General features: G+C 29.3%; 4 protein-coding genes and 1 long non-coding RNA gene across 11 annotated transcripts; 3 read left to right on the top strand and 2 right to left on the bottom strand.

Moving 5' to 3' along the window:
* The first annotated feature begins 1410 nt into the window (after positions 1-1410).
* On the top strand, positions 1411-4682 carry LOC123269110. Its single transcript, XM_044734639.1, has 4 exons — positions 1411-1742; positions 1852-2044; positions 3039-3372; positions 4597-4682. The coding sequence occupies exons 2-4, from the start codon at positions 1979-1981 to the stop codon at positions 4680-4682; spliced, it is 486 nt and encodes a 161-aa protein (XP_044590574.1). The 5' UTR covers positions 1411-1742; positions 1852-1978.
* A 6441-nt stretch (positions 4683-11123) lies between these two features.
* Positions 11124-14472, top strand: LOC123269283. Its single transcript, XM_044734883.1, has 7 exons — positions 11124-11369; positions 11486-11640; positions 11723-11803; positions 11876-11978; positions 13283-13410; positions 13979-14201; positions 14289-14472. Exons 1-7 carry the CDS (start codon positions 11138-11140, stop codon positions 14423-14425), a joined length of 1059 nt encoding a protein of 352 aa, XP_044590818.1. The 5' UTR covers positions 11124-11137; the 3' UTR covers positions 14426-14472.
* Positions 14473-17616: 3144 nt separating this feature from the next.
* LOC123269295 lies at positions 17617-20938 on the bottom strand. The gene is made up of 3 exons (XR_006510376.1): positions 20853-20938; positions 19854-19967; positions 17617-19563 (listed from the first exon to the last, which is right to left on the bottom strand). It is a non-coding gene; the product is annotated as an uncharacterized LOC123269295 (long non-coding RNA).
* LOC123269287 lies at positions 20805-23234 on the top strand. Of its 6 annotated transcripts, XR_006510371.1 has the most exons (7): positions 20896-20971; positions 21735-22052; positions 22140-22269; positions 22343-22454; positions 22517-22642; positions 22732-22864; positions 22933-23234. XR_006510371.1 is itself a non-coding variant. In XM_044734890.1 (6 exons), exons 2-6 carry the CDS (start codon positions 21920-21922, stop codon positions 22962-22964), a joined length of 540 nt encoding a protein of 179 aa, XP_044590825.1. In that variant the 5' UTR covers positions 20805-20953; positions 21891-21919; the 3' UTR covers positions 22965-23234. The 6 variants fall into 6 exon arrangements, 5 of the variants coding, with proteins under 5 accessions (XP_044590825.1, XP_044590824.1, XP_044590826.1 ...); XM_044734890.1 differs by lacking the exon at positions 22517-22642 and having other exon boundaries at positions 20805-20953; positions 21891-22052; XM_044734889.1 differs by lacking the exon at positions 22517-22642 and having other exon boundaries at positions 20806-20953; positions 21831-22052.
* Positions 22925-27540, bottom strand: LOC123269278 (uncharacterized protein PFB0765w-like). 2 transcript variants are annotated; one of them, XM_044734876.1, is made up of 12 exons: positions 27139-27540; positions 26512-27077; positions 25934-26440; positions 25666-25877; positions 25331-25493; positions 24958-25249; positions 24635-24867; positions 24410-24553; positions 24165-24329; positions 23423-23580; positions 23174-23300; positions 22925-23103 (listed from the first exon to the last, which is right to left on the bottom strand). In XM_044734876.1, the coding sequence occupies exons 1-12, from the start codon at positions 27314-27316 to the stop codon at positions 23005-23007; spliced, it is 2844 nt and encodes a 947-aa protein (XP_044590811.1). In that variant the 5' UTR covers positions 27317-27540; the 3' UTR covers positions 22925-23004. The 2 variants fall into 2 exon arrangements, with proteins under 2 accessions (XP_044590811.1, XP_044590812.1); XM_044734877.1 differs by having other exon boundaries at positions 25955-26440; positions 27139-27539.
* Positions 27541-27588: the final 48 nt, after the last annotated feature.

Raw genomic sequence — 27588 nt, 5'->3', positions numbered from 1 at the left:
TTTTCGACGAGGTAGATATATGAAAAAATTATTAGAAATATTCCAGTAGTTTTCATGACAGAATTTTGGAAAAATCTTACTTTTGCGTTTGTTTAAACAATTGTGCTAGTTTTTATAACGAAGAATAATCTACTACTATTTCAACTGCTAAATGGAATTTTTGGCGATTTTTCAATGTATTTCGGAAAAGAAAATCGATGTATTTGAACCCTTTTATTAAACGCCCTAACATTTTACTAGCGATTAGTTATAATAATAAATATTGTATTTTCTATTTCAGATACATGTTATGTGATCAAAATAATTCAAAAAAGTGTCCAGCGCGTTTACAATATGATGTCGATGAGAACAACGAAAAAATAAACTTCAAACTGACGAATAAACACAATCATAGCAAACCTGAAGTTGATGCTTTAATTCGTGAATTCAAGAATGAGTTCAAAAAACAAATAATCTCAACTTCGATCAAACCGTGCATTATATACACCAATTTATGTTTGCGGTGAGTTTTTTAGTATTTCAAAAGAATACACCAAGTTAAATTAAATAGTAGTAAAACTAGAGGACTTAAGATAATTTTTATTATTATATAAAAAAATAAGTTCGAAAAATTTTTAAGTACACGACATAATACTAATTGAAAAAAAAAAAATTAATCATATAAATATTTAGTCGTAGTCTATATACATATAGAGAAAGTTTATAAAATAAAACCAAGCGAGACCGAGGTAGTGACAATTGCGGACACTAAAAATTTCAAGGTCAAAACAAATCTCTCTAAAAAAAGTGATTTGGAGTAAGAATTAATCTCAATATATCGTGTTGTCAAGGTGTATACGCTTTTTACGACTGTTTGACGAAAACTTATCTTCATTTATTCCAAGCTCTTATTAATTTGTTTTCAATACCCTTTGATTAATTTTTAAATATAACTAAAGTAATCTTTATACAATTATCGTTACAATGGTTTACAAAACAAATTTTTAATTTTTTCGTCGAATAAATTTTATATACAAAATTTTAAACATAAAAACTTAGTACATAAAATTCATTCAACGAAATGACAAATAATTTCTTACTATATAATTATCGAATTAATTAAAAAGACTTTTGGATTTTTGAAACTTTTTGGTTTGCATATATGGCTTCTGATGCCTATAATATTCGAGAAGACGAATCATTAAAATATTGTATATGTTTACAATGATAATTAATTAATATTGAATAATTGTAAAATGTTTAAAAAAAAAAAAAATCAATCCAATTACTCTTTGCTCTTACTTCAATAAAAGACTGAGCTCAAGATTATTATGCATTTAAATATTGGACAAATATTATTTTGTTATTAAAAAACTTAATTAAAAAATTAATAAATGTTTTTTTATGTGGTATATGTTTAGATTTCCGATGGTGCAGCGTTAGTTCCATTCACTAGCATGCTTTCTTCAATAAATTATTGGCGACGACAGATTCACCCTCCGCAACCTAAGTCGCTATACCAATATGTATCGTTCTTGCAAACGGATAGATGGAAAAGTTATTTGAGCCGTACCAAAAGTGAATTGCAACTAAAGTATATACAAAGCAGTGATAAATCATCAGCAGTTGTTTTGGCCGATAAAGAATATCTACGAACAATTAAGACCAGTCATTTATTGATTGATGCGACATACGAAGTTTGTCCCCGAGCTCCAGCAGAAATCTATTAATTGCTAACTATTATGGCTGTAGTAGATAAAAATGTAGGATGATGTTTATAAAACTGTCAATTTTAAATTGTTAAATATGATATGCATAAATATAACATTTATTTTCTTTGTAAAAAAATTTTATATCATGTTATTTTTTCAGACACTTCCAATCACATGGGCATTGATGACAAATAAAACAAAAAAGAGTTACACGGACATTTTAAAATACTTTAAAACCGAATTAGCTCCACATCGAGAGCGTCACGTCAGATTTCGAATTGGGAATAATGGGAGCCGTCCGATCATCTTATATCAATGCACACCCACACGGGTGTTACTTCCACTTTATACAAGTATGATGTTTCTAATAACTTAAATATTTTTAATCACTGTGGACTGTGAGAAAAAAGGAATCAATGGTAATCGGAAAAAATAGCTAGTCCTAGAAAAAATAGACTTGGAAAAAATAAATCCAGAAAAAATTGACGAAGAAACAAAATTCTGGAAAGAATAGTCTCGAAAAACAGATCTATATTTTTGAATATTAAATTGTCCCAATATTCAATCGTATAAAGGAGATCAAAATCACAAAATCCATTAAAAACTAAACCACAGAATGATGACAAGTTTTATTATTCGGTTTAATCATATGTTCATAAGTTATTTTTTCTGGTCTCTTTTTTCCGGCGCTATTTTTTCCTGAGTTATTTTTCCGGGATTCTTTTCAAACTTTAAATAAATTTAATTTTAGCTGAAACAATTCTCATTAAGAAATTTAACCATTTGTACTAAAAAAAATACATTAAATCAAATTATGATAAATGATGAGAGGCGATTAGGATGAAAAAAAGTACTAATCAGCTAGCGTTTAAATTCTTATGTATAATAGAGCCTGGAAAGGCTGAGAAATGCACAGTGAAATAGTGTGAATTAGAATGCTATCTAATTACCCTAATTTTCTGAGCGCAATCATTAGTTATCGTACACAATATTTAGAACTTAAACGCCATTAACTTTCACATTTTTAAAAAATTTGCTACACGTTTGTTAATAAAATTTGACACAGTGTAGTTTTCATATTAATACAATTAATTTGAAATTGTATGTCACTAAATATTTTCAGTTATAACAATACAGATATACCAAGGCAAATTGGACGTCATAAAAACTATTAGCGAGATATGTATCTAAAAAATGCTTTTTCTATATTGCTGTTCAATTCTATTATATTTTCGGTTATTTATAATTACGATGAATGAATCAATTATTGCATTACAAAAGAAAATAGTTTTCTAATATATTATCAAGGGATTGTAGTAAAAAAATTAAAAAATTAAATAATTACAGGCAATAATTAAAAAAACGTCCACTTTAAGATTAGATGCTTTGATTGGAGAAAGAGAAGACATTGGAGTTTTCATCAGAAAACTTTTGGGCCTTGCTCTGTTGCCAGCGACTGATATCGACAGAGCTTTTGAATGGCTCATTAATGATCACAAAGAAATGATCAAGGAATTAAATGGATTAATAAGTTATTTTAGAGAATACTGGCTTAAAGTCGTAAAACCTGAAAGATTTAACTGTTACCGAAAAGAAAACAAAACCAACAACAACATTGAATCCTACCACAGAGTACTTAGATTAAAGTTAGGATCGCATCCGTCAATCTGGGAATTCACAGGTATTAGTTTCATTGATAGTCTCGTAAAAAATACACCTAGGGCATCCCATGTAAAATATTTTTCTTTCGATTTGAGATAAATTTTGCTGCGAAGTTTTCTTTTAACATAAAACCAAGTTCTGTCACAGGAAAAGAAAAATAAATTATTTTTCAAAAGTTATATGGTTTCTTCTTTGAATTTTTCAGAAATTATGATAGTGACGAAGTTCTACAAGGTTTATTTTAAACAAAAATTGGAGGCTGTGAAAAAGTAATATTTTTAAAAATTCTAAATTTATAAAATTTTGAATTTCTTTAAATTGTCTCAGATAGTTTTAGACATTAAATTTTTGGCTCAAATTTATTCAAAAAATATCTTTTACGAATCGTAAAAGAACGAAATATGTTCAGGACTGCGTTTTCAGTTATTTTTAAAATGAATGAATATTAGAATTGATCAAAGTAGTGGAAATTTATGACTGACATCAAATGTTTAAGTCAAACTACATTACAAAATACTTTTTATTGATTTAACAAGATCTTAAAAATTTGTAACTAGCGTTTTTAGTTCTTTTAACAATATGGATTTAATAGAAAAATATTTTTTCGCATAAATTTAAACATTTCATTTTCGAAAAGGAGACAAACGAAGCTTTCTCTACTATTTTGGGATCTTTCCAGATTCGTAAATCGTTCATAAATTTCTACAATAAAAACATTTTAAAAATCATATTTTTGGAAAAACTAATAACGCAATTTTTAAAATTGCAATTACTTTATAAATTATTGAAGTATTCTAAAAATAATTTTGAGCGAATTGATGTCAACCGGTTATATTTTAATTAATTTTAAACATTCCAAATTTTATGAATTTTAGATTTTCAAATTTTTTTTTTAAATTTGTCTTTCTTTCATAGCTTGAATTATTTTTTGTAAAAAGAACTCTACAGACTTTTCTCGTAATTATAATAGAGAAGTTCTAATAATTTAACTAGAAGAACTGAAGAAATAGTGAAATTTGATATATGCATATAACTTTTGAAAAAATTGATAAAAAAATTTTTTTTTGGTAAAACTGCTTCATAAAAACTAAAATTTTTGTTTTGTAAAAAAAAAGCTTCAAACCAAAATTTTTCGAAATCTAAAAGAATCAATTCTAACTAATTGTCGATTTGACATGGGATGACCCATCTACCTTCAATCAAAAGTTAAACTAAAATAAATTTATATTATACATATTTTCAGAACGTATTGCAACACTCCAAGAGTTGGCAAAAATAGAAAAAGACTTCATTAGAGCTGAACTTAGAAATAAGAAGTCCCGAAAGTAACAAAATTACTCTAAAAAATGAAATGATGGAATATTTATGGGATTTATATGAGAATGGAACGTTGGATATCAATAACTTTTTACATTGTGCTAGTCAAATAACTAAAGCATTTAATAATGAGCATGTATGGACCAGTACAGATGACGTAAACAATTTTCTGATGCCTGCTATTTGAATTTATTCACATATATGTAAGACTCGAGGTTTATATTTTGTATACCACTCATATTTATTTATACATCTACAAGTAATAACCCGACAATGACTACGGAATGAGACATCTAATAAAAGCCAATATAATTAAGGGATGACAATGACTGGAGGACGTTGTACTAGGACCCATCGCGTGAGGTCCTCATGAAGGGTGGCGTCGGAATGCCCCTAACAATCTCTCTCGTAGTCCTCTCAACCCTCGTTGAGTGGGGGCGAGTCTTGTCACGGGCTGGGGGTACGGCCTTACGTCACAGATCTCGGGCCTCACGATACTCGACAGCCGTCAGCCTCGGCAATAAGAATAGCGTTGCTTACAGTCGGCTGTCCTGATGATGCTCGCGTCCTCGCGACTAGTGGTCAGCTGCTCGTTCGAGTGACCATGTCACTTTGCCTGCTATATCACTATTTTCGACCTAAAATAATATTCGAGTATTATCAGCATTTGAAAAATATAAGATATCATGCAATATCATGCAGCCATTCCTATTGTAAGATCAAAGCCGTTCTCGTTTTTATAAAAAATCAACAACACCCCGTATGAAAAAAACGTATATTCTTTTATTATATGTTTACATATATAAAAATATCTGGGGCATATATGTGGCGAAAATAAGTATATTTCATATTATGTATAAGTATATATCATGAAATTATATTTTTACCATATAATTTTTGATATATTAATGTGAGTATATATATACTTATATGCAATGAAATTATATGGTCATATATGGCACAAATATTTTACATAGTATTTTTAAAATTTACATGGAATCTTATATAGGATTTTTTATATCATTACATACATGATTTAACATATACAATATTATATAAATTTATGATATATTATGAAATATATTTTTTTCATATATTATGAAATATATTTTTTATTATATTCAAATTATAATAAATTGAAGATTAAGTCACCTTGAAAATCTAACAAAAAACACAATACTGTAATAAATAATGAAGAAAAAGATCTGAGTTTCCTCGTTGATTTTCGACGTTTTGTATCTTAGTGAAAAATATCATATCAAAAAGTAAAACAACATTCAAAATGTTGAAAACTGTAATTGAAATTTTAATCAGAAAAACTTTAAGAGTTACGGCTCTTGTACGATCAGAAAAAAAACTGTAAAATCAATTTCTTTCGAGTTTTAGTCGTTATTTTGGTCCACAGGATTGGAAATTCGTTTTCAACTAAACTACACTTCCAACCGCGTAGCATACCTATTGAACTTCAATTTTTTAATTGTTAGTGCTTGCCACTTCCATTCATTGTAAATTTACCCGTATTTTAACAAACATGGAACTTTCTATCTTATACCACTAGTATCTCGTCGAACAAGAATCTTTAACCCTTCAATACTCAGGTTATGAGAATTTTACTCAGGCTCGGTTTCAATCTTAATTATTTTCTTAAATTCAAATGGAAAGACCGCTTGAAATTTTTTTTACCTTCCGAAAATTTTATATTCTTTCTTACTGTTAATCAAAAAATTACTTATTTTTATTATCAATAACAAAAAAAAATTTTTTTTCGAAGACTATGAGATTATGGCGAGAGCATTAAGGTTGTTAAAAATCGAGCTGTTCGACTCTCTACGGTGTAAATTGGCTCTTTTTGGTTAGCGCTCCGCCGACATATTTGGTTAGATCATATATTATTTAAATGTGAGATTTTTTCTCATGGCGAGAGTAAAGAAGGTGAGCCGAATAACGTGGGTACTAAAGGGTTAAAAAAATTTTTTTTGAGTAAAGTTCTTATTGCAACAATTTAATCAAGAAGACATTAATTTATACTATTTTTTACAATATATCATTATTTATAATAACAGTATACATACATTTTACTAGATAATAATTGATAAGTAAATACATACAATTAAACTAGATAACAAAAAGTATTTTCACTCATCTTTCAATCTGTTGCTGTTTTGAAATAACAAAAAAACTGATTAACAAGAGTAATCAAATGTTTTTCCACAGGGTAAAGTAATAATTATTTCCCAAAAAGAATAATCCAAAATTGAAACTTTATTTAAATAAATTAATAAACTGTACGTAACATCTAAAATAATATAGGACCAAAAAATTTTTTTTGAATTTTTGGAATTCAATTATTTACTAACTATATAGTATATTACATACCTAGGCCAGTAAAATAAGAAAAGTCTCAGATCACATGTAATTGTTGGCCGAGGCGAAGCCGAGGTTGACAAACATGTGACCTGAGGCTTTCTTATTTACTGGCCAAGGTGTGTATACTATTTTTCTGCTCGACGTAGCCGGAATGTGGCAACTTTGTTTAGCGCAGCGGCCAGAAAGTTGCCACTTTCCGGCCGGAGGGCAGAAAAAAAATTTTTCTTTAAAATTAAGTCAGCAATTCCGAACTACATACATGAACGTAAGCTACTATTAATTTTAACTTTGACATTTTAAAAATCATTACTTTTTCTTTTATCATTTCAACTTTTACGGCGGCCAAAATTGGAATTTTTTTATCTAAAACAATAAAATGACTAAGTTTTCTGCCGTGTATGAAAGATTCATTATTTTTAATCACGTAATAATAACCAATCAAATAATTATCTTCTCCAGATCTCGTTTTTAAATTCAAGAAATGTTGTATCTCGAAAATTTTTCCATTTGTTAGCATGACGTTAAAATTTATTCGTTTTTTCTCGCGTTTATATTTTGCACTCGTTACGATTTCCCGGTGAATTTTACATCTAGCATAAGTGAAAATGTGTGTGTTCGAATCGACTACGATATTTAATCTTCTCAAAGCTAATAGTTGATCCATAGATAATGATTTCATTAAAGTTTTTCGACCTAGTATTTTACATTCTTTTACGGTATTGTTTTTAACTAATTTGTAATTCATTAAACGATCTAAATAATTTTTTTGTTGATAGCTTAAATCATTTTTACACAAATTATACAGTCGATCAATCACACATTTTAATCTAAATGAGTCACAAATTTGTATAATAACTCCATTAGGACTTTTCACACAATTTTCTAAAGTCTGGTTGAAATCCTCGTAAATAAATGCACTATGAGTCCAGAGAGGGCCCCAATTTTCAACGCTGATAGCTAAATGAGTTAATAAATGAACATTAAAACTCATGAATTTTTCTCCGTATAACTCTTGAACTCCCTGAACAAACTTTTGTAAGCATTGATTGGCATAAGTTAACTCCGATTTCATTATTGATCGTTTGATGAGTATTGATATTCCATCAACTAACAACGCCCAATGATCAACATATGTTTTTGAAAAGTATATTTTAAGTAGAGGCAAACTGTATGCCAAAAGAAAGATAATCCACTCGTGAGCTTTCCAATGAGTACGATCTGTTAAAGGTCTTGGTGTCCGGGAAAAATATGACGTTGGTAGAAATGATGTAATGAAGGAGTTTGCCGATTCCAGAATGTCTCCAAAATAAAATTTTTCATCTTTGTTTAATGAGCTAAACCATAAATCTGCAAATTGACGGACAACTCCTAGTCCAACGCAGTGCATCCAGTCGACATCTAAATTATAAATAATATTGTAATTTGGAATTTCACATAAGATGGATAATTTTTTAACTCCTTTTCGATCTTCGACGTTTTTCTTAGCATGAGTTAAAGTTTGGTTGTGAGTTCTTAGTCCTTCACCGAAGAAATTTCCATTTACGATTGGATAAGCTCGGGTGAATCCATTACCTTTACTAACTCTTTTCCCTGGATGTAAGCATAGACCACATCCGTACTCTCCATTAAATTGTTTCACACATTGTACAAGAGGACGAGCAACCGAGTCGCATACACCCATCAAGGTTACAACTCTTTTGCGATATATTTGACCTTTATATAAATATGTGAAACCTTTGTCAAGAAGTTTCTTTGCTTCATCTGTAAACGGCCTCAAATATCCGTTCATATCTTTTGGTTTACCGGAACCAAACCAGATGCTAGAGAGCATAATATGATTTCTTCGTTCAAATGGATTAAGCTCGTTAATCGAGCAAAGTACAGGGTAAATCGAGGTATTTGAACTCTCAAAAATAGGAGCTCCATCGACGCTGTAATTGATTGAAATCATATCATCGTGTATTACTTGTTTCTTGTACATTTTCCGTCAAAAATGTCTTCTATAGCATATTTATTTTCTTTCCTTCGGCTCAAAGAATACAAGTTATGGGCATCAGTAGTTTCAAATAATTCGCGTAATTGATCGGTTAAAGGTAGATGTAAAAATGAACCTTCATTAGACTTAGGATCGAATTTAGTTAAACAATTATTACAATTACTTGAACAGTTACTTTCACTACCTAAATAATTTCCACATTGAATACAAATATAGTGAGTTGTAATATTGTGCGAATAACGATCAATAATTGTTTTCCAATAATATTTAGAAGTCTTAGCACCCGCAGTTGTTGAGAAAATATTAAGTAAATTAGCGATATCTTGTGCAACTGTATGAGTAATATTTCTTCGCCATTTAATAGCCATGACAAGAAGATTATTAATAAGATGATGTTTTGGTATGGTTCTTGGGTTAGATGCAAGATTGTTTGGAAGATCATTATTTGTTCTGTTTGCGTACTCATCAATAACTATAATATCGATATTGTTGGAAGATTCTTGATCATTCGGCGGGGTTTCTTGATAATCCTTTAAAAATATATACATTTACTAATATAGTGACTTGTGAAAAAGTTTATCAAATATAGAAAAAGAAAAAAACTACAGAACTGATGATTATAACATTTATAAAACGACTGATATATCCCAATATTGCAAAAATTTTTAAATATTTAATTAATGTATTATCCATTAATCAGCAATATTAATAGTATAAAAAGTTTTATAATAAAAGACAGAAGACAGAATATCACTATGATTGGTGTCAACTCAATTTAAATCAAATCATTAATATTTAAAAATATAATTTTTCAATTTTCGAAAGTAAACTTGACAAATTTGATTAAACAAATGAATTCAGTTGAAGACAATCTAAAGATTTGTGATATCACAACAAAAAGTCATTCAATTAGTCTGTTTTACAGTTGCAAACTTAAAAAATCAATTGTATAGTAATATCTACATGATAATTGTACCAATAAAAAAGCTGTGTTATAATGAAAGTTGACAGTAAGGTTCACAACGACTCCAGTTGACTTACGAGTCTGTGTAATCACTCCCAAGGTAAAAAAGCTCCTAAAATAATTTTTGAGGTTTAAAGTTCTATGAAATTCATATGTGAATCACGAAAAAAGCTGTGATTTGATTCTAAAGTGTGCATTCTCTGAATACAACTTTTTATTTACTCTTTAAAAATAAAATATATGAATTTTCCTTGAAAGAGCCTATATTTACTTACTTAATTAAATTTTCATTAATTTATGTTTGAAGTAATTATAGCTGAAATATATTTTAAAAATTATCAAATTATGATTACCATTTTAATAGGTTCTAATGCTTCGGCAATTCCAACATTATCTGACAAACTTTCCTTACAATTTTGTTCCCCATTAGTTAAGTCTTTAATCTCGGTGATTGTTTTACTACCATGATTTTCTGATTGCAACGGAACCGACTGTATTTGTGTTGGTATAATTTGTCTATAATCACATTATTTATTATTTAATAACAAATTTATACAAAATATGTGAAATTACCGCTAATTTTTTCTCAAGTTCTGCATTTAATTAAAAGAATTACAATCTACAAGTTGCTATAAGCCATACTCACTGACTCTTTTCTCGTTTTACACGCCAATCATATTTTGTTCGTTTTGGAATAGTCATTACACTTCCAAAAGTATTATATTTTTTGTATGGACCTCGCCTTTTTTTTCTGCTTGCTATTTTTACGTTTTTTTGATTATCTCCAACTTTTTTTTTCACCGACATCTTAATAATGCAGATTTCTTAGTTTGACAAACAACTACCGATACCCACTACTGATATTCAATACGAAGTATTCTTCTGTTTACAAGTGAAGTGAGCGTTAATTTTTTAAATGAACATCAATTTTCATAACAACTTACGTCTGACAGCTGTCATAAAACTGTAGTTAAACTAATTACATTAATTTCCATTTGTGAATTAATTTATCTTATATTAATTATAGGTGTCTTCATATTAATATATTAAATATTTATTGTTCAAGTCTGCAGTTATTTCGTAAAATTTATCAATTAATTAGATAGCTTGTAATTAAATAAGTTTTGCATAGTTTAAGGAATGAATGCGGTTGAATTAAAAAAAATATTTGCCCTCGTGCAATGGGTTGGAGGGAAATTTGACAAAACATACACTCCAGGCATTCCAATAGAGTGGATTCGTGATTTTGATGTCAAAAATTTCAGTCCATTGGAAGACGAAGAGACTTATTTAATTGAATGGCGTCACAATAAACCAATCAGACCAAAAAATGGATGGAAAATTTTTGATGCACGTGTTCTAAAAATATCTCGTAAATATTCATTTATCTACAGTCATTATTTTATTCACAGACTATTTATTAACAGTTTAATTATTTAGAGGTTATTTATTGATAATTTATTGACTGATATTTTATTTCATTTAAAGACAATATAAAAGCATTGAACAACGAAGCCACTCTGTTGGAAGGCACCATTACTCCGTTAAAAAGTAAAAAAAATCAAGAAACTTCCTCAAAAAAACGTAATTTCGAGAATGGGTCCGATGATACAGAGGTTGGAGCATCTACTTCAAATCATTCAGTAATATTTTTGTCATTTACTTTGAAAAATAAAAACGGTACTATCGGCCAAGCTTTTATTTTTATATAATAATAATTTACAGTCAAGTAAAAAATTGAAGCAAGGATCAAAAGCTGCAAAAAAAAATAAGAAGGCTGCAGATGAAAGAAATATTCCTTGCCAAGTAAGATAGTTTTTCTAGTTTAATCACAGTTTCATTTTATTAATCATATTGTCTTTTGTATGTTATAATGAGGTTATTGAGGATAGTTATGTTTCGAGTGGTGATGATGAGATTCCTGAAGTTATTCAGCAGAATGATCCAAATGATGTTCCTGTCAACCATCAAAATGATCGTAGTATAAATTATTTCATAAACATATGTTCTTTCAGAATTATAAATGATTTTATTTTTTTTAACTTCCCGCTAAGAAAATTTAAAATCTTAAAAATTCGGGAAGTTATTAGTTTTACTCCATTTTGCGAAAATGGAGTTAACATAACATCTTGACGCTTTGAGTTTCGTTTTTTTAAATAAACAAGGATCATTTTTTAACTTCCCTCCAAAAAAATCGAAGATTTTCACAAATAAAACTGTTAAAAAAATTTTTTTTGAATAATTTTTAAATGGCTTAATCGATCAACTTTAAAAACTAATCTACTCTTCACCATGGAAAATCACGTCGCTCGCCGCTAATCCGGTCAAAATCAGTTGATTCAAACTTTAAGATTTTTTATGAGGCTTAAGAAACTGCGTTGAATACCGCTACCCACGTGAAAATCGGTTTATTCATGCGAAAATTATTGCGATTTGAAAATTCAAAGAATTGTGTTTCATCAAACTGCTATTGGAGTATTGAGCTCGAAGAGCTCAACATGATACAAAAATCATATTTCTGAACTCGAAGAGATTAAAAACGTAATATGCAATTTTGAGCGCTTAAGTACAAAATGAGCGGGAAGTTGCAGGGATGGTCTTCAGTGTCAACCGTCGTCCTAATTTTTTTTTTCAAGAAACAAGACTAAGTTTTTTTTTTTTTTTTTTTTTTTAAATAACCGAGACTCCTTTTTTTTTTAAATAACCGAGACTCCGTTTTTTTTTTTTTTTTTAAATAAACGAGACTCCGTTTTTCTCAATAAACGAGACTCCGTTTTTTTCAGTAAACAGGACTCCGTTTTTTTACAATAAACGGGATTTCGTTTTTTTTTACAATAAACGAGACTATTTTTTTTACAATAAACAGAACTACGTTTTTTTTTTTTTTATAATAAACGAGACTCCGTTTTTTTAAATAAACGAGACTCTTGAGTTCTTCGAGCTCAAAAGCATAGAACAGCAATTTTTTGAGCTCGGAGAGATCCAAATAAGGAAGAGTTCATATTTTAGAGCTGGAAAAGCTCAAAAACACCGTGAAAAGCTAAATTTTGACCGTTTACGTATCGAAATAGGTACAAACATACAGACACCGTCGTAAAAATAGTCACAGCGAACATTCCTAGGACCTCAAAACGTCGCGATCAAATGAAACTTCGATTTTTGCAAAACGGAGTAAAACCAATAACTTGATTTTCAATTTTCTTAGCGGGAAGTTAAAAATATTTATCATAAAACCATTTTTAATTTTAATACTAATATCTATAAACATTATGATATAATTTTCAGATAATGAAATGATAATGAATAAGCTTTCGGAACTGTGTGCTGAAGTGAAAGATATAAAACAAACTCAAGCGGTTTTGATTCAAGCTCAGAATAACCGTCCAAATCATCACGGTGATGAGAATGAACCAGTAAATTTTTTATCCTCTACTTGGTTAATAATAAATATTCAAAACATTTATGCAGTAAACATACATTTGTGTGTCAGAGCTCAGCCACAGAATGAGTTTACATTCACGAATTAATTTTCTTGATTCAAATAAATACTTAAGAGAACCAGAAATTTTAGTTAGGAAAAGAAAATTTTTAAACCAATACTAATAAAAAATTTAACTTGATTCAAGACAAAAAACCTTAAACCAAGAATATACCATTCTAAGGAAAATTTTAAGGAAAATGATGTTCTTGAGTAAAGAAAGTAAATTCTTAACACAAAAAAAATTTACTCACATCAAAAATGATTTCTTGAGTCAAAAATTTATTCTCTTTACTCAAGAACATCACATTCTTAAGAATGGCATTCAAGAATCTAGTAAAATTTTTTATTAATGAAGAAAATTACCCTCTTAGGAACCTTTTTTCTTACTTAAGCACAATTGAGGTCTTCCTAAAAATTTTCTTGACTCAAGCAAACTTATTTCTGTACATCGTTGCACTTTTTTTAATTTTAATTTTAAATTAATCAGAACTGTTTTTAAGGTCGAAATTGGTCACCAAGGATCAAATGTATTCATTCCTCGCAAACAATGGGAGACCGCAGATAGTCGCGATACATTCCAGGGAATGGGTAGATCGTTAGTTGCGGCGCTTTTTCCGGATGAAATTTTATTAGCTAGTAATTTGCGTGGAGGTGCTAGTAAAATCAATAAAGATGCTCCCGTTCGCCCTGCACTTGATCAGAATGTTATCAAAGCTATTGAGGGTATATTTTTTCATAATAATTACTCGCCTTAAAGTTGAATTGTTTTATATCTGTAAAATTTTAAGACTCAAATAATATTCGGTACAGAAGCTGTAATGAATAAATTTCCTCGAAATTACAAACGCGCATTATTTGGAATGGCCATTAACAACATGCTTGAAGAAAAGCGTCGTAAAAATCGAGCGGTCGCTGAGCCTGATGAAGTTGAAGAAGAAGTTCAGTAAAGTCAAGCATTCAATGGACTCTATTTAATCAATATGTTGATTCACGTTATCAGATTATTTATATTTTAAATCGAAAAATATCTGTTAATAAACATTAATAAACAAAACTCATTTGCTAAATTAATTAAATAAAATAAACTTTAGATTCAATAATATTACTCTCTAGAAATTTTAAAACTTTTATTGACACATACACAGGAATAAGTCGTAAAAAAAATCATTACACAAGATTCACTACAATGACAATAACAAAATATGATATAAAATATATAATTAAGGATTTAATATAAAGTATATGGCTTAAAGTATATGATAGAAGATGTTATTAAAAATATACAATAAAATATAAGTTCAAAAATAGATCATAAAATATATGATTCTCTAATATAAATAAATATATGATTTGCAGTATACAATGAAATATATTTACATAATATATTATAAAGTATATGTTAAACAGTATACTTTAAATTATATGATTTTAACTATATAACAGCATATACATAAATCATCTATGTTAAAAACTATTATAATTATATATTTAATCGGCGAAAATATCTATATGTACCTTTATAAAATTGCATATATAATTTAATATATTATCATATACTTTCCGTACATTTTCTAATATATTGTTTTCGTATATCTTTTTTTCATACGGGACATTACAATTAGACAATAATCATGTGCATTCTCTACCTACTGGACTCAGGGCATGTGTCTATACCGCTGATCCAGTCATACATGCTTAAACTTTAGAGCCGACCAATTGGCACCAGTGACTTCGTATCTGACTCAGCCGTCCACCGGATACGAATCACTATTCGCCATATAGCTTGTCTGCAGCTCTAAATTTTAACATTCCATTCAATTTTCATGCGTACAATTTCAAGCTTAACCCATTTACGTCGTTAGTACTCAATAACGACTGCATGCTTCGTGACAGATATCACTAAAACCACTAGCAGTACGGAGAAACCACCGCCAACCGGCGCTTGATCGATTAAGATCTTCGCAGTTTCTCGACGTAACCACCAGGACGTTGGAGTCGTCGCCCGGTCATCACTGACCGCCCGATCGTTCAACGATCACACGACTCATATCGGCTTTCTCAAATTAAACCACTAATAGTGCGGAGAAGCTACTGCCATACGGCACTTGATTGATTCCCTAATCTTGCAGTCTCTCGACGCAACTACTAGGACGATGACTCCCTAGCCAGCATTAGGATGCAAATACTCCTCCATCTGGCCTCCATTTGTAATGAGTTAGCTCATACTCGGTGCACTAATGAAGTATCCTAGCTGCTACGGAACTCAGGATCACTCCAGCTGTTCACCAACTCCTCCAGGTTCGCACTAATAAGTGCCGATTGTTGCTGCAACCGCTTAACTTTACACTGTCAAGAGTTGAACGGCCAACGTGATAGTCCAACTCAGCTTTTTACCTAGAACAGATTAAGAGTGTCGACGATGTAACGTCTTACCACTGAAATCCCTTCAAGATTCCTGGTCTTCCGTCTACAATCATAATGACGGTTCATGACGTACTCGATGCACACGTTCGTGCATCTCATGCACTATCGTCAATTGTTGAAAGATCTTCAACAGCTATCGCTGCCGTCCATACTGACTTGGTAATATCTGTACAACGGTTACTCGAGCAACAGACGTATCCCAGACGAGTTGATACTTCAGCACTCGTCAGGACCACCTTCGAAGCCTAGTCAGAAACTTTGAAGACATGAATTAACATTTTAGCTAGAGACAGATGTAATGCTCTCGACGATATATAAATCTCATCTTCATCAAGCCTTAATTACAATAACTTAATAATTATTTTATTTAATTTTTAATGGTTACTATGCTCACATATTCTATCGCTGAAATTCCAGCTTGAATTTCAATCATATTTTATACAGGTACGAGAAACCACATTTCGTTCACTCAACATCCAAGAAGGACGTATAGCTGATTCCCCTTACTTTAAGATACTTAACGTACTCAATGTTAAACCATAGCAATTCTAACAACCGATACCTTATAGCTGATGTGACAATATACTCTAACCAGTATCCACGACCCCTTTTTTTTTTGAGGTCCAGTTGACCTGACTTTACTACCTGACTATTACTTGTCGTAAAATTAACCCGCAGTCTTAAACAAGACTACTATTGTTTAAGGGACAGTAACTGCGCTACTGTACAGATTCAAACCAAACTATTTTGCAATTACGTAAATATCGATCTTGTTGACCGACGTTTCTATTACTTTAAGATCTTAAAATCTTGTTCTGTCGGCAGGGCATTTAATAATTTCGTAGTAGTCCGATATCACATGGTGATTTTAAAAATGATAATTTCGATTACAATTTAAATTTGCAAACTTCATCCGAGTATTGTACGATATTAATTAACAATGCTCAGTGATAACTCTTCGCAAAAATACCGATATGAATTTAGAATATAGTGCTGAATTATTTAATCGCTCATCTAATTCTTCATCTTTCTAGTATGCAATTAGTACATCAATTAATGACCTAGCATTCACAATAATCGACTTCAATAATCTATACTAATATTATAAAGGGGAAAGAGTTGATTGTTTGTTTGCATTGAATGGACTCCGGAACTACTGAACCGATTTGCAAAATTCTTTCACCGTTGGGAAGCTACACTATCCCCGGATGACATAGGCTATATTATATTTTCAAATTATTGTTAAATACCCTGCGAAGCCGGGGTAGACTGCTAGTCATTAATATTATTAATTATTTATCTTTAACTTTCATCCATCAACTATATACTTTGTCAATTTATAACTGACAATTCTACTTTACGATATCAAACGCTTAACTATTTTATTTACATCTTGTTTAAAAATGTCTAGCCAATTCGATATTATTACGGGATGTTAAAATTTGTTAAATAACATCTCTTACAAAACTATCTGATTTTTCTAACTCAAATGATAGTGCTATCATACTAACGTAAGGTTGGTGAAATTAGATAATTATCTTTTGTTTTAACTAGCTTAAAATCAATGCTAAGGAGCATTTCAATAATACACTATACAATAATTTTTTACAATCTATTGTAGAACTACTTCGTCCTTTGTGCATTATACCGATGAGTTTACTTAGCCCGTAACCGACACATGGTTGCCACTCAACTTTTAGTATTTACAATAAGGTAATAAAACAAGGGTTTCTTGCGAGATAAAGACTCGGCTGTGAGAAAACTAAACCCGAGGTTTCCTCGTATAGTAATTCTAATACTATGTCCTTGAAACCATCTGTTTTGTGTTGATATGTTTTTAAAATTTTCTTAAACTCGACTCAACATAATTTTTCTACCAACAATGAATTTTACTTATTGAGTTACTTGCAACACACGTAATATTTATTTTCAACGACTAACGAAAAGGATATTTTGAACTTTTCAAAGACTTTAACTAGAAACACTTTTATACCAACATGTGTTATTTAGGCATTTCGAATTTCTACGTTATAACTATTTACTAGTTTCTACTTTCTCCTTTGTGTATTGTTCACAAAATATATGTGACCGCCGGGTTCTATTTTATAGTTTTGCCAAAGATAATTTCTTCAAACTTGGTGTCATATATTTTATATATATTATTAACATGCTTATTCATTATTTTTCAATCAGATTTGAGTATATATACTAACTATACCTAATAATAAGTTCGTTTTCCGAATTGTTAATCTTTGCAATTTGCAATAACTCCACATTAATAAAATCAATCATTATACTCTCTTATAGCTAACTAATATCCAATTGTAACGATTAAAAATCAAGGCGTTACTAAATTATATTGTGATTCTGATTAAGACTACTGCTTATTTATTTTGAAAATGTATAGTTACTTATAACCGCGACAACATTCTTTGGAACCGCATAGCGAGTACTCACTACTTGATCGCGCAAGTATATCAATGCTACATCCGGTATGCATAATTCGGAGTTCTCCTTCATTATTTATTAATTTACTATTTCTTCATGCTATTACAATTACTACTTGCAATAACACTTTATTTATTATCGAGCAAGCATTACTAAGCCTACTTGATTATACCTCTTAATATACCAACTCAAGTTGTATCATAATTAATTACTTTTAACTTCTACATTACCAAATTTATCGTTCATTATAACCATGACACTCAGTGTCGTATTACCAAATGAGCGATGATGAGTTGACCAGCTTAAGGCCCTGATTCCTCATTTGCTGATGAACTATTTTATCGTAATCATCCGTTGTTGATGTCACTCTGACGTTGAATCCAGTAACTTCTTTTGCGTTGAACTCATCATCCATTATCTGCACCCGATTTCTGGTGAACTCGCTGAGAATGCAATTTCAGTTGCAAAACAGATCACCATTGAGTTGTTCTGCTTCTTCATAATTCCACCTTCTCCAGATGCTTTAGTCCTGGTTCCTTCTGCAAGTACGACTCCTCTACAAAGCCTATCTCGACCGCAGCTATGGATATTCTTAACTACTTTAATTTTTCAGAGAAGTTGCAATTTTCGAAGATGTAGTAACATGACCTTGGGTGATCTAACTACGAAGTAGCCAAATTTGAGGATTGAGTAGAGTTGACCCAGCACTCAACCTATTGACCTTGAAACTGATGCGAAACCACAATATTTGCACTAACAATAACTTCTCAATTATAATTAATATATTATAACTTATTATAACATTAATACACCACACTTTCCACGGAACACGGATTTCCAATCCCACTTCTGATCTGTAAGACTCGAGGTTTATATTTTGTATACCACTCATATTTATTTATACATCTACAAGTAATAACCCGACAATGACTACGGAATGAGACATCTAATAAAAGCCAATATAATTAAGGGATGACAATGACTGGAGGACGTTGTACTAGGACCCATCGCGTGAGGTCCTCATGAAGGGTGGCGTCGGAATGCCCCTAACAATCTCTCTCGTAGTCCTCTCAACCCTCGTTGAGTGGGGGCGAGTCTTGTCACGGGCTGGGGGTACGGCCTTACGTCACAGATCTCGGGCCTCACGATACTCGACAGCCGTCAGCCTCGGCAATAAGAATAGCGTTGCTTACATATATTACCTACATTGTGTCTATGTTTGAAAAAAAAAAAATTAAATAAATAAATAAATTATTTAATTTACTTAAATACAGTTTTTCTTTACTTAATTCCTAAATTACAGATCCTTATATAGAAAAGATTTTTTGATATTATGTGCAACTTGTAAACATTGTAAATAACTGGATTTTTCTAAATAATTTATAAATATTGTTACGTACATGATGTGGTCATACTATTCAAAAAAAATAAGTGCATTATACACTTTTGCCATTTCAGAAATATATTTTAAAATAATTATTTTACAAAGAATTTCTACAGTACCTACTGGTTATTTTGCTGAGCAGGAAAAACAAGTTTCTTTATTATCTACTGTTCTCGAAGTTGGCAATTTTTCGGAAAGTGTCCAATCGAGAGTTAAGTTTTCCAGTCATTACGCTGCGGAAAAAAAATTTTTTTATCAATGACGATTCGGATTTTGTCGTTTCGGTTCAATAACTTTCTGATAAAAAAAATTTATTAAAATTGTCAATATTTTTTTCGGAAAGTGTCCAATCGGGAGTTAAGTTTTCCAGTCATCACGCTGCGGAAAAAAAAATTTTCTATCAATGACGATTCGGATTTTGTCTTTTCCGTTTAATAACTTTCTGATAAAAAAAATTTATTAGAATTGTCAATATTTTTTTCGGAATGTGTCCAATCGAAATTTGTCTCTTCGCACCGTTACCAGTCGAAAAAATAAAATTTCCATAGATGACAGCACGGTTTGTATCTTTTCGGACATATTAGTTTTCGGAAAGATTCGTTTATAACAAACTAAGGGTAGCCCAACTTGGCTATCAGGGTTACTAAATAAGAATAATTCTTCTTGAAAATATTTATTTTTTTTATTTATAACAAATGTAAGGATTAATTATTGAAATATAACAACTAATCGTTTATTAAATTGATATAAATAAATGACATAATGGTCTTAGTTTGAAATAAATAAAAATTTATTAATATCATTTAAATTTAATAATTCTATTAAATGAAAATAAACTATGTCCTGTAATCTTTCAAACTGTCTGATTTTACTATTTTATATAATTAAAAAAAAAAAATTATTTTACAAAGAAAAATAAATAATTTCAAATTAAATAAGCAATTAGTTGTTTTATTTCAACAATCAATCCTTACATATTGTAATAAATAAAAAAAATAAATATTTTCAAGAAGAATTATTCTTATTTAGTAATAAAAGGTTGTGTTTAAATTTAACTTATATAATTTGAATTTATTCTACCGCCAGTTAACTAACCAGAATTACCTAACAAAACTTACCTTACTGACAGTTAATTTCTGACTTATGACTTAGAAGACAGATCAATTGTCGTTGTTTTGTAAAGTTTCATTGCTTACAGTTAAATTTTTTCACAAATATGGTATTTAAATATTTTAATGTGTGTATTTTATTACATAGGATTTACTATTATTTGACCTCTATTAAGTGTTATCTATGAAGTGTTAAATGTATACAGGGTGTCCCAAATGTCACGGACGCCATTGTAGCATCTGATGAAAAAAATAATTCTGAGACGAAAAGTCCTTAGCCATTTTTCAATTAACCGCATAGATAATTAATTATTAATTAAAAATAACGTCTTTTTATTTGTTAGAGAGAGAGCGCCAGTGTCCAGTAAAGTATGTGCCAAACAAAGACACAACTAACTGTATGACTAACTAGTTTCTATAGCTAACGTAGTCACACATATTTACTTACACATTCACACGTACAAGCGTCTTCGTTGGAACGCACTTGACTTGACACTAGCACTCTCTCTCTCTCTCTAACGCATGAAAGGACGTTATTTTAATTAATAATTAATTATCTATGCGTCTGATTAAAAAAAATGGCTAAGGACTATTCGTCTCAGAATTATTTTGTTTATCAGATGCTACAATGGCGTCCGTTACTTCTGGGACACTCTGTATAACTTGTAAGAAAGCAAGTTACTTTTTGAATTCCTTTACAATTATTACATTGGCTACATTTCCGTTCGGATCACTCAGTGGACCCCAACGCGCCTTTTAGATTTGTATATCAATTACACTCGTTGATGCCCGCGCAATATTGAACATTTAGACAAACTTAATATTAAAATTCATATTTTAATTATATATCTAAGAAATTAAAATTTTAAATTATCATTGTTTTATGAACAGATTAAAAATTTTTTAATTTGATTTACGCTTTTACCAACATATCTTTTCGAAGTAACACATTTCATTTCGATTTCGACACTGTCCAACACATATTAGTAGTGAATTTTAACGACGTTCTTGAGCTTCGCCTCCAATTCTTTTGTCAACCTTTTCAAGGAAATTTGATCAGAAAAAATAAGTAAATAATGGAATCATTGAACGATATTTTAAGTAATTTAAGAGAATTTAAAAAAAATCAACATGTTATTATAAACGAAGAAAACAATTTACAAATCAGTGATATAAATTATCATTTTTATGGTGCAAAAAATTTAATAGGTTATAATTTTGTTTACGAACAACTTTTTTTTTACCACCGCAAGTAATAATTAAATTTTACCAAAGTTATAGTTGTTTAAATTTCAGATATGAGTGAAAATAAATCAGAACGAACGAATGATGCATTAATTTCAATAGAATCTTATGAACATGGAATCCAAAAAATTTCTGATTCACATGATGAAATCAAACTACCAATATCTCATATTGAACATAAGTGAGTATATGACATTTATAATTTTGCTTGAAGATATTTAAAAGAAATTTTTCAATTTAAATGCTTTTTTTAGTGCAACAACTAGTTTTATAACAGACACCATGACATTTGTAAATTACTTGGATATGCATACAAATACTAAATCGAATATAAACTTAATACCTCCTAGGATAAGTACTTGGGTGGTAAGTTTACTTTATATAATAGTTACATTTACTTATAATTAACTAATTTTTTCTTTTTTAAGACTTTTATAGTAATTTCAAATCGTAAATTCATTTGAGCTGTTCGAAAGTTATCATCATATTTATATTATTTCATTCAGCTAACAATCAAAGTTGACTGAAATATTCAAAGAAAGATTAAAAAATAGGTTATTGTTATTAATTACAGTCTTTTATAGTAATCAAATAATGAATTGACAAAACAGTTGAATAATTTAATGATTTTTTATGATTTCAGCAACGATGTATTCAAGACTTAAAGAAAGATATTCGAAATTGTAAATTTATAACAGACAATGTAGAAGTAATGATTAATAATTTTAATATTTTTGAAAATTCTTCAGTTACTCTATTAGATACAAGTATAAATGGTAATCCAATTATTTTTTATAACAAATTTTTTTACAAACCATTAATTCATGTATTTTTTGTTTTGTAGAAAATCTATTCTTGGAATCGATTCAGGAATGATGTAAACTAGAGATGACTAGACTTTTTGATTATTAATGATTTATATTAAATCTTGCATATCACTAAGTAATTGGTGAGATGTATCAAATTTATTGTCCAAGTTTAACTTCAAAAGTAAGAGTTTGGGATCAACTATATCCTAGACAAATATATGAGAGATTATTATTTAAATATAATTCATATTATAGTTGCGTTTTATGTTGATTTACCTTAAAATGTGTTTGTATTTGTGGAGAAGTAATATATATTGAATCTTTTATTTTACTACAATATGAGTCATTCATTACATCTTTTTCTGGTGCTTCAGCTTGATATACTCTTAATGACAATCTTTCTCTGAAAACGAGAATGAGTGCACTTTTTCATTTTTAATGTATTCATTTTTTGTATTGGATATACTGTATACATAATAATTTAACTATAAATATTTGATTAATTTAAAAGCAAACAAGAAATACCTTGCTAATGCTATTTTTTCGGCAGCAATTTTATTTTCTCTCTCTGCTACAGCTTCAAGTTGTAATTGTAATTGATTTAATCGATCTTTATGTTGTTTTTCAATACGTTGTGCTTCTCTTAGTGCTTGCAAACCCTGTTCACGTTTAATAACAGCTGCCTAAAATTTAATCGAATTAAAAAAAAAAAAATTTTATTTCCTTCAATTTATTAAACAAGATAATCATTTTCTGAGTACTAAAAAATTAGTTGATCATTTCTTTTTTTTTTTTGTTTTTTTAACAGAACTATATCTTATATAGTTTTTATAGAAGCCCGAGCAAAATGAGTCATATATCTAATCATAGATGAATTTTGCTTGAACACAAATGATCATTTACACAATAAAAAATTCTTAAATACAAATTATAAGATAAATCAATCATTGTAACAACTAAAATCAAATCATAAAAGTGCAAAACGAAGCTTGTATATAATTACGTCCATACATATCAGGCTACGCTTGACAATTTAAAAAGAAAAAAAACTGGAATTGCAAAAGTTATAAAATTAAAGCAATATGTATAAGTTATAAAAATTTATAATTTAGTCAATTATGGTTTTAATTTATTTGAAAATTCACATTCAAAATTTTTTAATATTTTTATGACCATATATGTCCAAACCTGATTATATGATTCGTTTTTGTCGAATATCTATTATAAATTAACTATTCTAAAAATATATTTTAAGCAAATATAAAACCTGAGTAAGTTCTTCTAAATCTTTAGCAGTTTGCATTAATTGTCTTTCTTTCGCTTCATTTCGACGATGTTCTGTTAAAAGAAGTTCTGATTTTTCTTGCCACCTTCGTCGCTCCTCATTTGCTTGATGAGTTGCTTCATGTGCGGCTTTTATGGCTGCCTCTAACTGTGAAAACATAGTGATTAACAAATTTGAATGATTGATAATACATAAATTAGTATAAGTTATTTGAGGTGTTGACAAACCTCAGTTTTAACGATATCGTCGGAATTGAATTTTAAATTATTGAACACTTCAAGTTTAGCTCTTTCTGCGGCTACAGCTTCTCTTTCGTTCGCTAATAGATGTAACTGTTGTTTTTGTTCTGCTATCCATGCTTCTTTTAAAGACTATTCAGAGGCATAAATTAAATTGTGTTTAATATAATCCAATAAAAAAAAAAAAGAAATAATTTTTTTTTTTTAATTTACCTGTATATGTTCTCGTTCCCACTTTATTTGTTCTTGAAATAAATTTCTTTCGTTTATTAAAGATTTTTCTTGCAAATCCAATCTTATTTCTCTTTCATTGATCGATTTATTATTTTCTACAAATTGATGGGTTAATTCATTTGTATCAGACTCTAATTTTTGAGCAATAATCACCAGTTGCTTCCTTTCACTGTTCAATACTTCTTGTTGAGTATTAAATTGTTCCATCAGCGCTATTTTATCGTTAAAAGATAATTATTAAAACGAGTTTATTCGTAATTAATATTATCAAAAATATTTGGATAAAAATGATTGAAACATACCTTTTAAAGTTTCTTCTTGTTTTTTAAGACTATTCTCCCGTTTAATGATACCGTCCGTATCTCGATTCCTTACTTGATCATACAGGGTTTCGAATCCATCAGAAACGTTTTGTACCCGTTCTAACATACTGTTGACATCTATTTTATGAGATTTAATGAAATCAACGGTCTGTTGTTCGACTTCTTTGGCTCGAGAAATATTTTCTAATGTTATAATATGTTCTTTTTGTAATAAATCGATTTGCTGTGAGTGTCTGATGTGAATATCTTTAATAGCTTTATCGTGATCTGTCTAGAATCAAGAATGAAACACTTATTTCGTCGAGATAAATGAATGAATAAATTTGTTTTTCTCCTTAAATTAAATACATACTTTGAGATTTTCTATTTGTTCTTTGAAGTATATTTCTTGTTGATTTTTTTCATTCAACAACTTTTCTATTCTTTTCTCATAATCATTTTCAATTTCTTCGATTTTTTGACGAAATCTCTTTTCAAGTTTATCGATACTTTCTTGCATTAATCGCATTTGCGTCCTAGAATTACAAAAAATTATTAAGTATCGAAATAAAAATAAATTCTGGATAAAACGAAAAATGTCCAGAAGCTCGCAATTTACTTTATCTTTATGACACTACTCAACAACGTGATTAGTAAAAGATAATAAAATCAAGTAAAGTTAAGAAAACAAAAATTTTTCAAAATTACTCGTGAGAATCTTCTAAAATTTTAATTTCTCGTTCATTTTTATCCTTCATAATGTCTGCTAAGTGCTCTAAATTATCTTTCTTTATTTCCAGAGTATGTATCAAATATTCGGATTCTAATTTTTCATCATTTTGTTTATCAGTCATTGATATTGAATCTTTATTTTCAAATGGTACACCAGAAAGCAATGTCATTTTTTGTGTTGAAAGTGCCTAAAAATAGAAAAATTTGAAAAAAAAAAAATATTGTTTTAGTTTTAAATAAATACCATATAGAATATAATATATACTTGAATATAATGATCTATTCGTGCTTGTTGTAATTTAATTTGAGTTTCAAGCATTGATTGTCGGTCAATTTGTTGTTTAATGAAAGTATCAAATATTTTTTCTTGATCATTCAATTTACTCTTCTGATTTTCGACAATATTATTTAATTGATAAGTTTGTTGAGATAAAAGTGTGGCAGCTCGCAACTTATGTTCTTGTTCTTGCATTGCAACAATAGAAATTTGAGGATCAAACTGTGTATTCGTTAACGAAGAAATATCTGGTAGAGATATTGTATTTCTTTGTAATAAATTGTCTTGGTTTAAAATTGGCGGTTTAGCATTATCAATGCTATTTTGTATATCGGATTTATCAGTCTTTAATGTAGAATTATTCATTTGTTTGTTATTTTCATTATTCGTCTTTTTCTTACCGCTAAGCCATTCTGGTAAATCGTTTGATAAATCATAATTAGTATTTGTTACTATCTGTTGTTTCGGATTTTCCTAAAAGCATAAAAAAATAATAAGTTTATAATTTACATTACTTAATTTATTAAATTTGATAACTGACATACTTCTTTTGATTGAGTAGTGTCTTGTATGCCTAAAATTCCTAAAGGATCATTAATATTTATGGATTTTGGCCTAGGTCTTCTCGATTCTCGACTACCAGCAGTAGAAAGCACGAATGGCTTTGAAGACACAATTGATTCTTCAGAACCAAGATTTTTTGTTACAGATTTATCGAGATTACTTTCATTAGAAGCAATCGCTCGGGGTTTAGATCCAAATAAATCCTCCATTATTGATGATTTCTTAGTTCTGTCTGGTCGATTTGAATTTGAAGAAGTGCCTAAAGTATTATGTGAACTTTCAAAAGAATTTGGTGTTGTCGATTGTCCTACAATCGTCGTTGTTTTATTTATTCCTAAACTATCGTTCAATAAGCTTTTTGGTTCATTTTTATTAAACACTACATTAACTTCAGTATTTTTTGATATTCCCGTATCATACTTCAATTTTTCTGTACTTTTAGTTCCAAATAAATCTCCTATTTTATTGTCATTGTTACTTAAAAGTTTATTTTTATTCAACTCATAGCTGTCACTCAACAAATCTCCCAAAAGATCGTCATCAAAATCTAAAAATTAAAAAAAAAATTAGTAAAAAATAAGTCTTTTAAAGTACTTGAGATAATTTACCTTGGAAAGCAACTTTTTTTTGAGTTCCCTTTACGTTTTCTTTAGTCCTTTCAATTCCAAATAAATTTTGGTTTTTTCGGCTATCACCGAGCAAAATATTATCCAGGTCTTCAAAATTTTCAATTGATTCACTAATTTTATTAACATCAATATCTGATTTATCGGAAATGTTATCCATTATTTATTAATTACCAAAGAGAGAAAAAAAAATATAAATATTCTTGATAAAAAAGCAAACATTATTGATTATTTTGTAAATATCTTGTAAATTATCTGTCATTCATAAAAGTTTGTTGTGTTCTGTTTTTATGTCAAACAGCGTTGTATACCTACTTATCTATATCTACTATTCTTGTATTTAATTATTCGTGTGTGAAACGAACGTACATATTGTGTGGCGGTCTGAGCGCCTCGACGCCACCAATGGCCAAGCCTGGTACTAAAATACGC

The sequence above is a fragment of the Cotesia glomerata genome, linkage group LG7 (genome assembly GCF_020080835.1).
Source record: "Cotesia glomerata isolate CgM1 linkage group LG7, MPM_Cglom_v2.3, whole genome shotgun sequence".
Taxonomy (NCBI): Eukaryota; Metazoa; Arthropoda; class Insecta; order Hymenoptera; family Braconidae; genus Cotesia; species Cotesia glomerata.
This window is presented reverse-complemented; position numbering and strand designations above follow the sequence as displayed.

Excerpts from the sequence above, each read along its gene's own strand:
- LOC123269110 (XM_044734639.1), top strand. The coding sequence starts at position 1,979 with ATGGGAGCCGTCCGATCATCTTATATCAATGCACACCCACACGGGTGT. Across the intron at positions 2,045-3,038 it reads GTTACTTCCACTTTATACAA|GCAATAATTAAAAAAACGTC; the intron begins GTATGATGTTTC and ends AAATAATTACAG. Across the intron at positions 3,373-4,596 it reads GTCAATCTGGGAATTCACAG|AACGTATTGCAACACTCCAA; the intron begins GTATTAGTTTCA and ends ACATATTTTCAG.
- LOC123269283 (XM_044734883.1), top strand. The coding sequence starts at position 11,138 with ATGAATGCGGTTGAATTAAAAAAAATATTTGCCCTCGTGCAATGGGTT. Across the intron at positions 11,804-11,875 it reads AAAGAAATATTCCTTGCCAA|GTTATTGAGGATAGTTATGT; the intron begins GTAAGATAGTTT and ends TGTTATAATGAG. Across the intron at positions 14,202-14,288 it reads TGTTATCAAAGCTATTGAGG|AAGCTGTAATGAATAAATTT; the intron begins GTATATTTTTTC and ends TATTCGGTACAG.
- LOC123269287 (XM_044734890.1), top strand. The coding sequence starts at position 21,920 with ATGGAATCATTGAACGATATTTTAAGTAATTTAAGAGAATTTAAAAAA. Across the intron at positions 22,053-22,139 it reads TGGTGCAAAAAATTTAATAG|ATATGAGTGAAAATAAATCA; the intron begins GTTATAATTTTG and ends TTTAAATTTCAG. Across the intron at positions 22,270-22,342 it reads ATATCTCATATTGAACATAA|TGCAACAACTAGTTTTATAA; the intron begins GTGAGTATATGA and ends TGCTTTTTTTAG.
- LOC123269278 (XM_044734876.1), bottom strand. The coding sequence starts at position 27,316 with ATGGATAACATTTCCGATAAATCAGATATTGATGTTAATAAAATTAGT. Across the intron at positions 26,441-26,511 it reads ACACTACTCAATCAAAAGAA|GAAAATCCGAAACAACAGAT; the intron begins GTATGTCAGTTA and ends TTATGCTTTTAG. Across the intron at positions 24,554-24,634 it reads GGGAACGAGAACATATACAG|TCTTTAAAAGAAGCATGGAT; the intron begins GTAAATTAAAAA and ends GCCTCTGAATAG.